Genomic DNA, 17,639 nt, shown 5'->3' on the forward strand with positions numbered 1-17,639 from the left:
TACCCTTATAGTGCACCATGTCTAAATCTGTCTCGTTATCACCGAGCCTGGGTCCTACGCTCAGTCCTCCCCCACTGTATAGCAGAATTTCCGTCTCTCTCCCACACTTCATTCATACTTATGTGGATGGCGTTCAGACATACTTTATAGCGATTTGAACAATCATCAATGTACCATCTTCACTACAACTGGCTAGTTCCATTTCTTCAGAATTGCGTGGTCGCCAACTTAGTCGGTGAATAGCGGCAACATGGCCGGAACTGGTGGGCATTACTGGCGAAAGAACGTCAATTTTCTGACTTACTTGGAGCAATGGAGACTCCATTGCTTGTCTTGCTGCACATAGACCAAAAGCGCGCCATTTTCAAGACCGATAGCAAGATAGCGTCTGACGAAAAATGTCAGTCAGTCTCGGTTGAAATAGATAGCTCCATACCGATTATTGGCGTCCAACGGCGAGAAATCCACGGCTGTAGCAGCTTCATTCAGCTTCAGCGTTTCCACCGCGATCCATCTGGCTTGCTCGTCTTCAGATTGCTGCCAGATTTTGACCTAGGGGGGTATCATTAACCAAGCTTCTCTCCGTATGATTGGTGTGTACCGTTTTATCTCGAGAAGCAGTTGCAAAGATGTTTTCTTCCTGTGCCCACGCACAATCCCATATTATGCGACCATGGGATTTGTCGGCCGCAACAGGGGTGTAACCTGCTTGCCAAGTCAGTTCAGAGTGGAGTTTATCGGGAAGCAAGTCGGTGACCGTTATCTACATTGCCTTCGAAGAGTCTCCAGGACCGATCTCGAGAGACGGAGAGTATGAAGCGGTCATCTGGACTGAAGGCGATGCGGGTGACTGTCAGGGTGTGGCCTCTCAGAGGCTCGCCAACAGGCTGCCATCTTTCTGTGTCATAGACGCGAACGACAGCATGCTCGGCTGTGGAGGCCTTGCACGCAGTTGCTATCAGCTTTCGGGAGTTGGAAACAGCGAGGCTCATTGACTGGAATGTGGTGAATACAAAAAAGGCAGATGAAAAGGATGATAGAACCTCGTATCCGTGTCCGAAGACCTTCTCAATTTCTGGCCACAGAGTAGTAGCGGCTAGTTCTCCTTCAAACGGCGCTCTAGATATGTTGCTGCTTCCCGAAGCCGGAGTTACAACTGCACGACGTTGAGCAACATTTCTGCGAAGGTAAACGAATTTACCATCGGAAACCGCCTTGTTTGACAATCCTAGTGGTGGGACGCTTGCTGCAACTGGACGGGTCTATGCAGCAGTTAGAGACCGAAGTAGTATTTTGAGCGAAGCTGACCTGTTTCGAGAAACTTGCTATTCCAAGGTTTTCGATGAGGTCCACAAACACTCCAGGGGCTTCAAAGACGCGAGCAACTTTTTCATCCGCGATGCTCACAAATTTGAGAGCATCAAGGAATACCACCCCCAACAGGTCATACCCATGAACCTGAGGACGGGAAAGTTCGTGCCACGAAGTTCTTCCATCGACGCCACGGACAGGTCCGTGGATCCTGGTTGTTTGATCCAATCTGGCAAAGCGTTGAGCTATTGCCTGGTCCCACTTTACAAGACCCACCCAGTAGAAATCAGATATTCACCATTCGGGCTCCAATCAAGAGATTTGATGGGACCCCTGTGTCCCGTGATGGCGCTGATTTCACTCCATGATTCTTCAGTACGACGCCAGCGTCGCCATCCACCGGACCATCCCCATGCTAGCGCCTCACTCCCGCCTTGAACCCACAAGCCACCGACGAATCCACCCAGCCGCTGTCCACCGACATCGCCGAATCGTTGTTGGCTGACCCAAATTGTGGTTTCAGCCGCCTGGATTGTTGAGGGAGACCACAAGATTAATGAGGAATCGGTTGATGTTGAAAGGAGGGTAGACTCCTTTGAGATTGTGCGCCATGATAATGATGTTACCCCGGCTTCATGGCCAATCAAGAGAGCATCGAAAGTTATCGAATACTGGGACGAGTTCGATTCGTCTTGTTTGACAGTGACAATATGGCGCTTGAGGGATATTTGGCGACCACCTTCTTCTGCATCGGCGAGATCACCTAAAGATGCTTCAAATGCGTCCAAGAGCTCATCGGCGAGGGGGTCCGACGACTGTGACTCTTGTCGTTTGGCCATGGGTTCGATTTTCCAAAGCCGGATTGTTGCGTCTTGAGATCCAGAAGCAAGAACGAGCGTTTGTTCGCCGTCTTCGACAAAAGCAAGGCATTTGACCCAGTCTTCGTGCCCTTGCAAAACTGCAGAAGGCACAAACTGCGGGATAGATTAGTTTTAACGGCATAAGATGGGTGAAAACTGAATACGCAGTCGGATGAGCGTGTCCAGATATGTATGTTGCGGTCGGTGGTGCCGATGGCGAGTATTTCCACTGCGAAAATCAGATGGGTTCAATATTCCAACACAACACTACCATTAGAGTGAGGTAGCTTGGCTAGGGCCAAGGACAATGCGTATTTTCCGCTGAGCGAAAACGCTTGTACCTTCCTAAGTTCCGCTACGACCCTGATTACCCAAGCGTCTAGGGTTATGAATAAACATACCAGCATCGGAGGAGATTTCCCATAGCTGCACGGTCCCGTCCGACGACGTCGTGACTATTGAGCTTCCTAGTGATGACAGAGAGGCAATAGCATGCGAATGTGCTTGGGTTTTGGCCGCTTCTGTCCACTAACAAGTCAGAATCAGGGTAAGACTGCGCTAGCAGAAGGATTGCATACCTCTGACGCTGATTTCCTCCAACACCTGACGACGCCTTTCTCGTCTGCAGTTACGAGGACGTCATGCGAGATGAATCGGACACAAGTAACAGTTTCTTCATGGCCAACAAGTTTTGCAAACACCCCGCGATCGCTAGTGGGATCCCAGAATGCGATGAGATTAGAGGAGCCAAAGGCGACGATGGACGCGTCCGATATGTCTGCAGCGCGTGGAAATCGGTTCGTTGCAGCGGAAATGTACGCAGTCGTCATGATTCAAGAAATAAAAGGCAGCACGTGATGTGAAGACCGAGTTACGTCACGTCAGCCTTCAAGCCGTTTTCGGACATGCCAAGGTTGATTGCCATCCCATCCGCTATTGTTCAGTCAATGTCCACTCACAACAAAAAAGACAATGGCCATCCCTCTATAAAAGCCGCAGATGCTTGGTCGCCAAGTCCCACCTCTTTCTACCCACATTCCTTCCTGTCTTTGCTCCCAGCGAGCCTCTTACGAGCCACTACGACTCACGCCTTTCATTTTGACGAACATCATTCACGACTGGAGTCAATACCTTTAACCCACCATACAACATGCAACTTCTTGCCTTGCTTGCCTGTGCCCTTTTGGTACCATCACTGCATGGGCACCCCATCCGCCCTCGCGCCCAACGAAACAGCGGTCTTTTGACCCTCCCTGTCCGCCGCGTCGAAAGGAATACTGATTTACACGTCGACTTGGTGCGTAGAAATTTCTAAACTTGTCGGCGATGATATTGATATGCGTTCTAGCGTCATCAGCAAAACATTAACCGCGCTCAGCGTCTTGTTGCTCGTGCTGCTGGCCTTCCTGGCCCTTCCGATGTCGAGTTGCTACAGAACTTGCATCGTCGGGCGGAATTTATTCCGGAGCTGGAACGACGCTTCAATATCCCTCAAGCTAACGCTGGTCTCCCCACTATTGAGACGAGCGGTATTGCCAAGTTAGCTGTTGAAAATGACGACGACACCAGGTAAGCGAGTGCTAAAAATGTCCACCCTCAAATCCTGATTATCTTGACTAGCGACAACGCCCCACCCAAACTTGCCAATTTTTCATCCGTGATCGAGATTGAGTATGTTCAAGTGCAAGAGATGTGTCCCATCTAACACATCCTTTTAAGCGGCGCAGATACCTCCTACGTAATCACCGTCCAAATTGGCACTCCTGCCCGTGATTTTAACCTCATCCTCGACTCCGGCTCTGGTGACCTGTGGGTCAGCTCAGACCAGTGCACTTCTGAGAATGGCTCTGGCTGTGTACGGGGTTATTTGCTTGGTTTTCCGTGGTTACTTACGATTCATAGGGCAACCACACTTTCCTTGGCAGCGATGTGTCCTCGTCGTTCGTCAACAGGTTAGTCCCTGAAACTTGCTTTCTACTTGCTCTAATCTAAATGTCCAGTCGCAAGAAATGGTCGATTACATATGGGTCGGGCTTCGCGAATGGCGAAATCGTCAACGACACTATTGTCATTGCAGGGATGGTCATGAATGACCACACATTTGGTGTCGCGCACTCAATCAGTTCGAGCTTTTCGGGTGATACCATTGCTGACGGTTTAATGGGACTTTCCAAAAGTGTACGTCTCATAGCTTTTGTTGCCCTTCTTTAGCTAACGCCTCCTTCAGGGCCTTTCCACTCAAGGAGTACCGACGCCAGTAGAGGCTCTTCGTAACCTCGGATTCTTCAAGTCCGCAATTACTTCATATCGTCTCCCTCGGCTCATCGACAACGAGAACAACGGCGAGGTCACATTTGGCGGACTGGACGAGACGAAATTCGACCCCAGCACACGTGTCGATATCAACGCGTCCAACTCCTCGTTCTGGATCATCCCTCTCGAGGGTGTTTCAGTCGATGGCCAGAGTGTTGCCGTTAACAGCACCGAAGCACTGATGGACAACGGCACGACTCTGCTCGTTGTGCCCACCGCAGACGCCGTTGCGTTGCATTCGCAGATCCCCGGTGCTAAACAGCAAGGGTCTGGGCAGTTTTCGATTCCATGCGACACCACCACCAATGTCTCACTCCGTTTTGGCGGCCGCGACTTCGCGATTGATCCCAAGGACCTCGTTTTCGCCTCTCGGGGTCGCAAGACAGGAGACTGTACCTCGGGCATTGGCTCATTCGACGACGACAAGTGGCTCGTCGGTGACACGTTCCTCAAGGCAGTCTATTTCTCAACCAACGTTGACGCGAACACGGTGACGCTGGCCAAGGCCATCTAATGATTTTTTTTTCATTTTGCATGGGACTCTGGATCTCATAACGGACCTTTTTTAGTTGTATTTTAGATGGTATAATGCCTTGCTGTATCGTTTTAGCTTTTAGTATTAGTCGGTGTAGCTACCTGTTTAGGACTCTTGGAATGATTTCACTGCTAATTCTGACTTAAGAGGCCTTCATCCGTTGAGTCTCCATGCCATACATAGGATCAAACGAAGATGCTGACTAAGCTGCGTGACTCGATCGTGGTTCATCAGGGTTCATCCAGGTTCATTCTCCGCATCGCCGATCGCGAGACGAGTTCGAGACGTCATAGGCATCGTCAACGATTACGCGCCAATGGGCTCGCTATTGGTATAAAAGCCTGGCTGGCGGTCCACTGTCCTCACCACCAACCATCACCTTCAACCAACCACCCAACTCCCTTACACAGTCAGTGCTCTTGCCGTTCCCTTTGGCGTTCGCGCACTCATCTCTTGCCCTCAGAATAAACAAACATGTCTGACACTGGTCGCCAATCGTTCACCGACAAGGCTGGCGCTGCTTTGAAGGTTTGCCTTTTTCATCGAGGGCGTCGTTTCCACGCACTCACGTGCTGTACTAGCCCGATAGCCAGAAGACCACGACCGAGCAGCTTGGCGATACCGTCAAAGGCACGGCCGACTCGCTCGCCTCTACCTTGCAGCCGAACTCGGAGAAGAGCACTTCCCAGCAGGCCGGCGACGCGCTTTCGTCCAACCAGAACCACAACGACGAGAGCCTCCTCCAGAAGGCCAAGAACGCGGTCGGCATGGGCGACAACACTCACTAGAGGGTTTCAACGGGCTGAATGCATAGCAATACTGTACTTGTACGACTTTTCTTCTTGTGAATGGCACGCGTAACTGTAACCTGCTTGACTCTGCGACATCCCAAACGTCTTCAACTTGTAAAACGACAACGATTCGTCTAGTCTACTAGAAATCCTCAACATCAAACAGCAACACATTTGCGAATTAAAAACCCACCTAACAGGTCGCAACACAAGCGCGACCAAGGACAAGGCCTTCGGCGTCACGGCGGCAGGTGTCGCCTGAGCAGGTGCATCCGCGGGGGCAGGTGTGGCCCCGCGCAACAAGGACGCCCGCTATAACCAGCCGTCAGCATTTTTGGCCACCCATAAACCAAGAAGTGTGCCATACCTGGAGTAGCGGCGACCATCGGTGTGAGCAAGCCCATGACGAGGCTAACGGCGAGGAAGAGGGTTTTGAACTGCATACTAGTATTAGGCTGCTGGATGTGTGACTGGGATATTCACTGAGTTGTTCCTCTGAACGAAGAGCATTTTATAGGTTATAAAAGAGGCTAGACGCCTCTCGGGGGTTTCAAGGTCAAGTTGAGAAAGACTGGGCGCCTCACCACACGACGCACGAGTAGCGAACTGATTGTCGAGTGAGCTTGAGGCCGGAGGAGACCGTGCTCATTGCTTATCCAGCCCCCGACCAAAATTCCCGAATACGGTTAACACAAGCAAGTTTCATTGATCAAGATAACATACACATTCACAAGGCGACTAATAGCTGGCGCTGGATGATAAAAGTAATAGCAAAACAAAAGGACACGGGCTACACGGTGGAGTTCTGGATCGGCGAAAAGAGCGTTTCCAACAACTGCCAGGCACACATTAAGGATTAATCTAGGGGAGGCACGTGTGGACTCACCCAGCGGTCGAGGTCGTATTGGTTGTCCTTGAACTTGGAGAGGTTATCGTCGAGTTTATCTGGAAGATATGATGAGATCAACGGAATCATGATGGCATCAGAGGAGCTTTACCTGCAGTAACGAATACCATGTCTTTGATGTCGTCGTTGTTCCCCACAGATTGCAAGAAGGTAGTAGCTGCTCTAGCCGTACCAATTTGTCCAATCATGAATTTGACGGCTGGATAAAACGGTTGAGTGAGATATTCAGAACTTAGATAAGGCGCTCACACTGTCGAGGATAGCCAGCTTGGTCTAGTTTGACCCCGCACTCCTTGATAGCGTCAACGAAAGCATTATCGTCCTCCTGCGAAGGCATCCCGTCCGTAATCACCGAGATGAGCAACGGTCTGCCCAACGTCTTTGGCTCCAACTTGTCGTATACCATAGGCTGCAGAATCTTCGACTTCAGGTTCGTTCCAATGGGCGTGTCTCCTCCAGGCTTCCAGCTCATGCTATTAATTGTGTTGCCGATCTGGTCGAGAGTGAGCTTCTCCGAGTTGTCCGTGTCTTGGTTGATAAAGCGCAAAGCGACACCGTCGCCCTCTGGCAATACGCGAGTGGTAATTTCCGCGATCTTCTTGACGAGACGGGCTTGTGCATCCCACCGTCCATCCCGCTTCATAGAAGAACTATCGTCTTTCAGGGAAGTCAGTCAGCGTTCAACAAATCGACGCCAAACAAACGGACCGCAGTAAATGACCTGTTGGTGAAGGGTAACCTTGATCGTCTTTGGAAGTAGATCGCCTTGCCCAATTGGCGTGTTTGAATCTTCCTTAAGCGCCGTTGCCTTCGCCGCCAGCTCTTGAATGTAGTTCGGTTTGTCCTTGAAGAATTGTGCGAGATACTTGTTCTTCGGGTCATTAATATATTCATCGACGTTGTCGAGAAACTGAATCTTGTTTGGCGTCTCGCCGTCATTCACTTGCTATATGACTGTCAATGCAAATGGGCATGCGCAGTTGCTGCTCACTTCGTCGATTGTCGTGTTGAGTGTGGGATTGAGCCCAAATAGCTTGTTCATGACTCCTTTGGCCGTCTTGTTGACCCACGCCACAATGTAGAGCAAGAACGAGCCAACGAGGTTCGTCAGCTGAGAAAATGCGGACTGCTCCTTGTCGGGGTCGAGTGCGAGTGCGTAGCCAGAGCTGGGGGCCATCGCTGCCGCCGTAAGGCCATCATCGTCGACGGCATTTTTGTCGGCACCCGCCTTGACAAGCAGCCGAAGAGACTCGCGGTCCTTGTTGAGCATCGAGTACATCAAGGGCGTCTTGTTTCGGTCGCCTGTGGTCGTGGCATCGATGGCGCTTGGTGACATTTTGCCGACGAGAAGCTGGACAATCCTCGCTCGGTTGGCGCTCCCATCTCGGGTGGTGAGAAGCAATGCTGTCTCTCCGTCGCGGGAAAGGGCATCCGCTTTGGCACCTCGCTTGAGCAAGAGCTCGACAATGTCGGGAAAGCCTGCCACTGCAGCGAGAGCGAGAGGGGAGCGACCCGAAGAAGGTTCGAGTGCATTGATGAGGTTGGGGTCGCTTGCGATATACTTTGCAAGCTGGCTCGAGTCGAGCGTGCCCTGGACTGCGTCGTCGTGTATGCCCATGGCCGTTACTGAGAAAGGCGCACGACACTGATGAGGTATTTAAGGGCGCTGCCACATTTAAACTGCATGCTCCAAAAGCACTTACAGCGTGAATGGTTCTGTCAACCCGGATAGACGCCGAAAAACCGTCATCCGGAGTCGGCGTTTGGCTCGTCTAAAATGAATGCGGCATCTTCCTTGGTGAAGCACAGTACGCGGCCTATGAGTCAACGAAGCGTTGCTTCTGGTTCTCTTTGCTCGGCAGACGTCGTCAAAGTCTAGAGCGAGAAATCATGTGTCACGTGTGAAGCAAAAATAGCCTTTCGCCATTCTGAATCCGTTCTCGACGTCCAACATGGCACTTTGCACGTTCTTCCATATAGATTCACAGCACCGATTAGGCGCCTATCCTCTTATCCCAACACCATGAGTGGCAGCGCATTCAAAGCAGGAGGACGCGACTTGCTTGTGTGGGAAAAAGGCGAGGAAGAATACGAGCGCTCTGTAGCGACACCCAACCTGCTCTATCGTTTCGCCCGTCCAGACTGTGTCCTGCAGCCCAAAACAATCGAACAGGTCCAAAGCATCGTGCGCATCGCCCGCGACAAGAAGATCAAGCTTACGATCAAATGTGGAGGCCATTCGTATGCTGGCCACTCGACTGCTGCCAGCGGCGTCTCGCTCGATCTCCGCTGGCTAAGCAAGACAAAGCTCGATATGAGCACCAAAACGATCACGTTTGGCGGTGGCTGTCAGTGGGGCCAGGTCTACAAGACGCTGATCAACGGCCCACACAACGGTTTCGTCATCAATGGAGGCCGCTGTCCCTTTGTCGGGGTCGGAGGCTTCCTCCTGGGTGGTGGATTGGGCCCGTTCTCTCGCAGCATCGGCATGGGCAGCGACACGGTTAAGGAAATCAAAATCGTAACTGCCGACAGCAAATTAGTCACCGTCAAAGACACCGATAGACGCGATTCAAAGGAGGGGCGTCTGTTCTGGGCTCTTCGTGGAGCTGGTGGTGGCAACTTTGGGGTTGTTGTCGAAATGAAGCTGGCAGTTGCCCAATTGCAGTCTCGTGACGGCTCAGTCGTCGCTGGACGCTACCAGTGGTTCGCAAAGAAGGAGGAGCCCGACTTGTTCGACCAGCCCGGCTTTATGGACCTCATGAACAAATTCTACACCACTGACTGGCCCGAAAACATTACGATCGACAGTACTTGGATCTGCGATCTCCGCCAAAGCTCAGGAAACGGTGTTCGATTCCTCACATACTTCGACGGCCCAAAGAAAGGCGCAACTGGCTTCGACGCCATCATCGATAAATATATCGCTCATCCCGAACTCGCAAAGCAGCTTAAGCGCCGATCACTCTCGGAAAAGTCCACTCGATTCCTGCACGAAACACTGGTCGCCCAATGGTCTGAAGAGACCATCAAGGCTTTCCCAACTAACAAGAGCTACAGCATCTTCAGCTCGTTCGTGTTCAAAAACGACAGAGCGACCATCGAGAAGGTCACCGCGATCGTCCGCAAAAAGGCACTCGAGTTCCGTGCATCCTTCCCCGGCGAGCGAGTCGAGTTTCTCGCCACGTTTATCCACTCGGGCGGAAAGATGGGCGCGCCACGGCCCGACTCGTCCGCGTTTTTCTGGCGAGAAGCGGTCTACCACATGTATCTCACCGTCGAATGGGACGACAAATGGATGGAGCTCGATATGCGTGGCTTCCTCGGCAAAGCCAAAGAGGACATCCGACCGTATTCTCTCCAAGGCCAGGCTGCATTCGTCAATTTCCCTGACGGCGCCTTCCCGTCTGAATACCACGAGCGAGCTTATTGGGGGAAGAATCGCGAGGAGTTGCGACAGGTGAAGCAGATCTGGGACAAAGACAACTTCTTCAACTCGCCACAAGGCATCAAAGGTGGGGCGAAAGGTCCTGAAAAGGAGGAAGAGGGACCGGTTGATCAGGGCAACGATGAAGATTTGACGGACGGACTTGCAACTGACCAATGGGAGCGCTGGACAGTCAACGAAACTAAGGACCTTTCAGGAGACTTGCAAAACCTGGCAGATCTGGGGTTGGAGCTCGACTTGTAAAATAAGTAAAAAGAGTGAATGTATTGTTGTACTACTACAAATTTGCCAAGATTGTGTTGATGAATGCGTATTGACATAGGATAGTTTGTTGCAAGGATGTTATACGGCTGGACTGAATGATTGGAGGTTCCAGCTCTAGACTATTTTTATGCGCTTCACCTGGCGAATATCGTCTTCATCGTCGGATTCTTCACGTTCTGATGAAAGCCGAGCTCGTTCAAACGACACACACAGTCTGTAAACGGTCAGCTCTCCTCAATGCGGTGAGAAATGCAACTCGCTTGTTATACTCCTCAGCAGAGATACGCACGACATGGTGGAAATTGGAGTGGAACCATTCTTGGATCTCGTCGTGACTGGCCGAAGGGACCCACATTCCGATGATCGACTCAAACGCGTTTGCAGAGGCCTTCGTCATGTCGTCTTGACAGGTGTTCTTCGCAAGCCACATAATTCGATGCAGGATCTCGTTTTCGCAAATCAACTCGAGGAGCAGCTGCTAGGGCCTCAAAACCAAGTTAACAAAGCATGGACTGCACCGACCTCTCGGATGTCCGGCGTAAAACCTTCATCGCGGAGGACATTGACCTCAACGTAGAGATACTCTCGGAGATATGCATCGCCAAGAATTTCGCAGTTCTTGCGGAGGAGCGCGTCTTCTCGGAGTTGCTGGGATTTCTTTGGGGTCAACGGCGGCAGACAGAGCTGACGAGATACAAAGACAGGGTTCAGACGTGATAGTATGGCGGTGCGCAAGATGGCTCGCAGTTTTGCGGTTGAAAGGGTACTCGGTGGTTGGAGCATTGAGGCAAGGGTGTCACATCCGTTACCATCAAATATTGCATCAACAGTTCAACATTTTCTTCGAGCTGGCTACAAGTTCATTGTTCAACAACTAGAAGACCATCCCATGTCGTTTCAAATTCGCAAACTGAATCTACGCTTAGAATCGGGCTCTGTGTCCAACTACCATACCCTCAGTCTCTTAGAAGTGATTTGCAAGCATTTCAGAAAGTTGACTTGTCAATGCTATGGATGTGCCAATGCTGAATTGCGACACACCGTGTTTTCGAGCTACTGGCATGCGTCTGATTCTTGCAGGAAACTTGTCTCGGATAACCAGTCGAACGACCCCTGAAACCGACCAACATGTGTCTTTCCCCATCCATCTCGCCGTACCACACGGAGGCCTATTTCACACTAGCCAGGAATGCTATCTACTCCGGGGAGGTCCCTCGAGGAATCAAGACAGTGCTCATAGCCAGCAACAAAGACACGCTACAGGAATTCACCTACCGTGGCCGCATTTGGACTTCGACGTTCCAGATCGTGGGTCTCCGCGCCACTCTGGGCAAATTTTTCGACTCGTTTACCGCGACGGTACTTATGTGCTGCCGCTGCCCAAGCACCTGAACCGATTGAGCGTCATGTAGATCATAAGAAATTTCTGGAACGACGAGTCTTTCCTCACCACTCTTTCGACTTCGATATGGGGCGAGGACCCTCTTCCGCATACTCAACCCGCTGATACCTTCTATACTGTCCTCGGCGTCATGCGACCGCTCGAACGCGCTCGCTGGGGCACCTCCGTGTTCTATCCCGCCTTCCTCGCCTTCCACGCCCAAACCACCCGAGTCACGTGGGTATCGTCGCTTTGCTTAGCAGATGTCTGAAATCGATCCAGCATGCCGCAACTCTTTGCTAACTATACCACGTGGACCTTTCTGATGTCGCACGCACGCAGCGCAGCGAGAAGGATTGATGCTTCCAAGGAATTCGACGCGCGCCGCGGGTACAGGGATGATATAAAGACCCTTCGGACGTTGGAGATTTGCCTTAGGAAGATACCGTTCGTCTGCACTCTTCTGACAATGCCGCTCTTCTGACGTGTGCCAGCTCCCCGCTCCAAGAGGAAAAGCAATCGGTCTTGACTTCGGAACTATCGATCCGACTGTTACAAGGCATAGCTCTCGGTGAAATTGTGGGTCCAAGCTGACCGTTCTCAGGCCAAACGTCGTGGACGCGTCAGACCACCTCAGCGTCTGTTCTGGAGGAAGGAGAGCTTCTCGAAGAAAGGGTCCTCGCCACCGACACCACGCTTGTAATACCGCCACTCCAAGACGACAAGCCGCTCGTTTTGACGGCGGACTTGTTCCTCCATCTTTTACTAGGTAAATCAATCGGAGACGTGGCCCAAAAATCCAGGCTGATCGTGTTGAAGAGGAGCATTTCCGTCGTCAGACGACACCAGTCGAGGGCGAGGAGTTGTCTGAAGTTATTGCTGCTCTGGATGATAGCACGCCAGCGGGTCCAACTTGCGATTCGATCTCTGAGGAGCTACCACTAACTGTCGTCACCAACACAAGCACCGTGACTGCACGCATGTCGCCAACCAAAGAATCTACACGCAGTCGTTCATCGCACAAGGAGAATGTCCCGATGGTCATCGCAGAGCAGTAGAGTCCAAGGGCCAAACTTTACCCACTATACCGTCACGTATACCATTCTAGTTATTAGGAAGAGACCAATTTGCATTTGATAAACAAGAAAAAAACAGATCTACAAATACAGAAGCAAAAGTACGAATAGTACCAGTGTAGCATACGATAGAGCGAGGAGGTAGGGTACACTAAAAGCAAGAATATGGTATAACAAGCCAGTCAGCCTGTCGCTGAAAAACTCGTGTTCAGTTGTTTTTTCAAGCGTCAACTTCCATCTCTTTCGCGGTTTTCGCTTTCGCAGCAGCAGCAGACAGAAGGTGGACTTGATGGACAATCGCGTCGATCTGGGCGACCAGTTTCGACCGAATCATCGTCTGCTTTGGGTCATCGCGGACCTCCTCCCACAGCACCGAGATGTTGTTCTCCACCTTCTGCGCAAGCAAAACCATCGCCGAGTTGAGCGTGACGCCGACCGACGAGGCACAGTCGTCCAGCTGCTCCAGAATTGAGTCAGCCCCATCTTCGAACAGGGTGTCTTTGCAGTTGGAGATGTAGTTCCGGAATACCGCCTTTTGGCGTGCGACAGACCCCGTCCCACGCTCTTCCATCGCGAGCTCGTAGCCGTCCAACAACTGGTCCTTGACATAGGGAGCAACGGACCGCGACACCGTTTTTTGTTCGTCGATGAGAGTTGCCTTCACGGAGGCCACAGTCTGCGTCAGCGCCACTCGCGCCGACTCGCGACATGTTTCGCCCTGCGACTTGGCGTAGTCCTTCAGACCCGAGGCAGCAGACTTCTCAACGTCCTTCACCAGGTTCGAAACGCGCTCTAAGATGCTGTTGAGCAGCGGGGTGAATACATCCGCTTCGAAGACTTGTTGCCAGGCCTGGGCAATGTTGCGTGTAAAAGGATTGACAAGCTCGACATTCAGGTCGCGGCGGTATTCTCCATGGCGTCGAAGGGTAGCACGGTACCTGAAAGACATCGTCAGATATATGAGAAAGCAGGTGGATGAAAACTAACGAGGCCCAGTGCATTGACGAGGCGAAGTCATCCGACGTGATGACAGCAGCTTCAGCAGCCTAAAGCAGAACTCAGTCTCAGCGTAATAGGATATCAATAGTACCCACATTCGAGGCACCAACGCGGCATCGCTCCTCTAATCCATCTCTCAGGTGGTCCTTCAGCGAGATGACACTATTCTCCACAACCTTGCTGAACTCTTTAATGAGACGAGGCGTAATCCCAATCGGCTGGCCGAAGCGGTCTACTTTGGGCAGTAGCTCGGGCATAGTGTGCAGTTTGGGCCCAGTGTAACCCCCAAGGACAGCTGCGAACGGATCGTCCTCTTCATCTTGGTCGTCAAGGTCAGGTTGCTCTTGCATTCCTGACTCCCATTTGTTGCGGAGAGCATCACGATCCGCAGGCGTTACAGAAACGTTTTCATCCGCGAATGAACGGACGTCTTTGGCGAATGTTTCGAGTTGCGTTAAAAAGTTGCGTGCGGCTTGTTCACGAGACGACACGGTCAGAGATGTTACCCAGCTCTGGACTGCGGGGATTCCTGTGTCATCGGCGTTGGTGAAGCAGGTAGGGTCGCCGTCGCCCCGAACTTGCTCTATCTCAAGCTTAGCTAAGATGACCAGTAGAACAATGCCACATACTCTTGATGCGGACATAGTCCCGAGCAGAAACGCAAAAGACGGGCAAATCTATCGCATCGTAGTCGCGCAAAGATTTACTGGGATCAAAGTTGTCAGGATCCCGCTCTTCGGCAGCAGCGTCTAACGACAAGTGTTTTAGCAGCATCGTGTTAGGATTTAAGCAGACATACCGTCTAAGTCCTTCAGTCCGGAACGGAAATCCTCCTTCAAGACGTCTTTGGAAAATTCTGAACGTTTCTTGGCGCAGAAGCCATTCTTTTCCTACGAACTGATCAGCCATCCTCCTCGAGCCCTTTGCAGAATCCAACCTTCTGAACGCTAGACACTTTCTCCTTGAGGGACGAGATCAAATCGACGGCTTCCTTGCGCTCTTTACGAGCCTCGTTGTGGCTGGCTCTCAAATCAGCGATTTTCTTCTTGCCATCCGCAATGGCTTTCTCCAATGATTCCTCGGTGACCTCTTCCTCCATCAACTCATCTTGGTCGTCATCATCATCCTCGTCACTCTTCTCCGCATCGGAGTCCTCTTCGTCAGAGTCCGAATTATCTTCGTCGTCGGAATCCTTCTTTGACTTTTTACTCTTCTTCCCCTTCTTGCTTTTCTTGGGAGCATCATCGTCTGAGTCAACATCACTGATGGTATCATCCGAATCAGATGCTGAGTCATAATCTGATTCCTCTTCTGACTCGTCGTCCGAGACACTATGATGGCGTTTTGGGGAGCCGGGTTTGCCGCCACGAGTGTTTTTGCGCTTTTTACTCCCCTTTGACTTGTCGGCATTAGTCTTCTTTGCCTGCTTGCTCGTCAATATGGGCTCGAATGTTTCCCCGTCTCGCAAGGCTGTCAGGTGTGCTTGATGTTCCTTGGCAATTGCACGACACTGTGAAAGTTCCTCGTTCAAGGCTGCGATGACTTAATATACTGCTTCCCGACACGAAGGCAATAACAGACCTTTCACGCGAGTGTCAGCCGCAGTCCGCTTTTTCTTGGTGTCTGACATCTCCGAAGTGAGTTTATGGATACGCTCCTGAATATCCTCGAGCTCCGGGTCATCGTCGAGGTGAAGGTTGGAGATGACCTCAGAGCAGGAGATATCGTCACCTGGAATTTGCATCAGCACAAAAGAATTTAGAAGTGATATCCAATACGAACATTTAGTGGCAATGAAGGTTATCGTATGGGCGTCGTACCCTCCATCCATCATTAACTGGGTCCGGAAGGCTTCACCCAACAAGTCTTTCGCGACTTTGGAGTCAACGGCACTGATTTTGGACAGTCAGCAGGTGTGGGCGAACACTGGTAGCATCGCTCACCGATGGATTGGGGCAAGAATCCATATGCAGTTTGCTTTCTTCATGTATTGGCGCGCTATACCGTCTACAAAGATAATGAGCTGGATTCTCGGTTTTCTGATGGTGACCCTTACTTCGTGCGGCATTTGCATCACCAGTTCCTACCTCAGTATGAGAAGGTGTCGTTAAAAAAATCGTAAAAACATACCAGGCAAGTCTACGAGAATAGCTCCTGTGGCAAGCGCCGCAGATGGGGCACGGACATTGACTTGACGAATCAAAGGCCAAAATGCGGGAGCGTTGGGGTCGCGATCCTTGTCCTTGTTTTTCTTGTCTTTGTCTTTGCCTCGCTTTTGGTCCTTCGAGTCGATGTATTTACCAATCTCGATCCCAAATTTCTTGGAGCTAGTGGCAGAGATGTTCTTGGTGGCACCACTGTCAGGCCTTGTGAGATGATCCTAGAAGTAGCTGGGGCACCTACAGGATCCTCTCGATTTTGGCATTGCTGGAGATGATTTGGTCGGGGGTCATCTTGACGAGCCTTTCGGCGTCAATGGTGGGGTAGACAGCGTGGACTTTCTGCCATGCGACACCTGCGTCACTCTTCAGGTCGTTGGTGCGTTTAAGGGTACCATCCTCTTCTGTCAAATCATCGACGAGTATCTGAAGTTCAGACTGCCGAAGAAAGTCAGTTTCGGCCAAAAAGCATGACCAGAGCCCGTCACCTTCCACTCCTCCCTCGACAGGAAGGAGATGTCCGCATCGATGGAGTTCTTAGCGTTGTACGCGATTTCGGTAACCACGGCAGTGCAAGCTAACGCGATTTGTTTGAGATGAATATTATTTCATTTTTAAGGGTGTAGAAAGCTTACCTCGCATCCCACTGGTGGGTACAATGTTGTCTATAACTCCGTAAATCACATAACGCAGAGAAAACAGTCGACTCACCGTCGAGGATAGCATTCAGGATGGAGGATTTGCCAGCACCCGTGCCTTCGCGTAAATCTAAGTAGTGAACTTGGACAAAAGCTCTTACACGCACCGCCACAGATGGCAATAAGGGTCTTGGGTACTCCGCTCGAGCGCAAACTGGACAAGGAATCAGTGTACATTGACACAGCAACGTTAATGACGAACTTGGCAGTATCATGCCCCCATACTTCTTTGCGACGCGGTCCAATGTCGAGCACTTGCATCCCCTTCAAAATTGTCAGTGGCATGTTTCATGGCATTATCAGTCCAAATACCATTTCCATATCCGCCACCATCTTGAGGCCCTGCTGGAGGGCTAGTTCCGGGGTGTATTCGATATCATTGACGGATTCGAATTTGACATAGCTGGCTGGGTTCTCCTCTGCCTCCGGTGTGTCTGGTTTGGCCTCTGGGATATCATCCATAGGCGCATCATCGTGGGTGCCAAAATCGACGGAGAACTCGTTTTTGAGTGGTTCCCGTTTGAGGGTCAGTGGGACAGACTAAGAGTGAAGATGAGGGACGCGTAAGGGTAGGAGAAGAGAAAAAGGTTACTTGTTCGACAGGCTCTGGCTTCACATTGAAAGAGCTGGATTTTTTAAGGGCGGCTGGGATGCGGGACTCAGAGGGCTCCAGTTTGACTGGCTGAGACTGAAGACGCGTCAGAAGGGCTCAATAAGCAAGGATGCTACTCACAGAGTTATTGCCCATTTTCAAGTTTTCCTTCGATGAGGATGATGACATGGAGAAGGCTCAGCAATGCCGCCAGTTGCAGGGGTGCAAAGAGGGCAGGCAAGGTGACAGTCAAAAGTACGAGGAAAAGGCAAAGGAAAAGGAGTTGATGAGTGACGAATGTGACG

General features: G+C 51.2%; 6 protein-coding genes across 6 annotated transcripts; 3 read left to right on the forward strand and 3 right to left on the reverse strand.

Annotated features, from left to right (window-relative positions):
- Positions 1 to 133: 133 nt before the first annotated feature.
- MIND_00697100 (uncharacterized protein) lies at positions 134 to 3,001 on the reverse strand (the record flags this gene model as incomplete). The annotated part of the gene is made up of 12 exons (XM_037363676.1): positions 134 to 260; positions 305 to 388; positions 437 to 552; positions 602 to 705; positions 758 to 1,156; positions 1,202 to 1,262; positions 1,309 to 1,540; positions 1,588 to 2,285; positions 2,336 to 2,400; positions 2,443 to 2,526; positions 2,573 to 2,699; positions 2,750 to 3,001. 12 exons carry the CDS (start codon positions 2,999 to 3,001, stop codon positions 134 to 136), a joined length of 2,349 nt encoding a protein of 782 aa, XP_037219320.1.
- A 320-nt stretch (positions 3,002 to 3,321) lies between these two features.
- Positions 3,322 to 4,998, forward strand: MIND_00697200 (Acid protease; the record flags this gene model as incomplete). The annotated part of the gene is made up of 7 exons (XM_037363677.1): positions 3,322 to 3,468; positions 3,520 to 3,740; positions 3,792 to 3,842; positions 3,891 to 4,026; positions 4,074 to 4,123; positions 4,172 to 4,349; positions 4,399 to 4,998. 7 exons carry the CDS (start codon positions 3,322 to 3,324, stop codon positions 4,996 to 4,998), a joined length of 1,383 nt encoding a protein of 460 aa, XP_037219321.1.
- Positions 4,999 to 5,493: 495 nt separating this feature from the next.
- On the forward strand, positions 5,494 to 5,807 carry MIND_00697300 (uncharacterized protein; the record flags this gene model as incomplete). The annotated part of the gene is made up of 2 exons (XM_037363678.1): positions 5,494 to 5,547; positions 5,601 to 5,807. The coding sequence occupies 2 exons, from the start codon at positions 5,494 to 5,496 to the stop codon at positions 5,805 to 5,807; spliced, it is 261 nt and encodes an 86-aa protein (XP_037219322.1).
- Positions 5,808 to 6,600: 793 nt separating this feature from the next.
- MIND_00697400 (ANK-REP-REGION domain-containing protein) lies at positions 6,601 to 8,335 on the reverse strand (the record flags this gene model as incomplete). The annotated part of the gene is made up of 6 exons (XM_037363679.1): positions 6,601 to 6,645; positions 6,697 to 6,755; positions 6,809 to 6,916; positions 6,967 to 7,374; positions 7,426 to 7,663; positions 7,709 to 8,335. 6 exons carry the CDS (start codon positions 8,333 to 8,335, stop codon positions 6,601 to 6,603), a joined length of 1,485 nt encoding a protein of 494 aa, XP_037219323.1.
- Positions 8,336 to 8,740: 405 nt separating this feature from the next.
- Positions 8,741 to 10,408, forward strand: MIND_00697500 (FAD-binding domain-containing protein; the record flags this gene model as incomplete). The annotated part of the gene is made up of 1 exon (XM_037363680.1): positions 8,741 to 10,408. One exon carries the CDS (start codon positions 8,741 to 8,743, stop codon positions 10,406 to 10,408), a length of 1,668 nt encoding a protein of 555 aa, XP_037219324.1.
- Positions 10,409 to 13,106: 2,698 nt separating this feature from the next.
- On the reverse strand, positions 13,107 to 17,523 carry MIND_00697600 (uncharacterized protein; the record flags this gene model as incomplete). Its single annotated transcript, XM_037363681.1, has 20 exons — positions 13,107 to 13,824; positions 13,874 to 13,932; positions 13,981 to 14,468; positions 14,515 to 14,634; positions 14,685 to 14,775; positions 14,823 to 15,418; positions 15,467 to 15,616; positions 15,668 to 15,777; positions 15,829 to 15,892; positions 15,942 to 15,968; positions 16,016 to 16,242; positions 16,289 to 16,482; positions 16,533 to 16,621; positions 16,680 to 16,709; positions 16,756 to 16,812; positions 16,850 to 16,896; positions 16,945 to 17,006; positions 17,055 to 17,282; positions 17,335 to 17,430; positions 17,476 to 17,523. 20 exons carry the CDS (start codon positions 17,521 to 17,523, stop codon positions 13,107 to 13,109), a joined length of 3,501 nt encoding a protein of 1,166 aa, XP_037219325.1.
- Between the last annotated feature and the right edge of the window lie 116 nt (positions 17,524 to 17,639).

The sequence above is a fragment of the Mycena indigotica genome (assembly GCF_014461135.1).
Source record: "Mycena indigotica strain 171206Taipei chromosome Unknown Mind.scaff0006, whole genome shotgun sequence".
Taxonomy (NCBI): Eukaryota; Fungi; Basidiomycota; class Agaricomycetes; order Agaricales; family Mycenaceae; genus Mycena; species Mycena indigotica.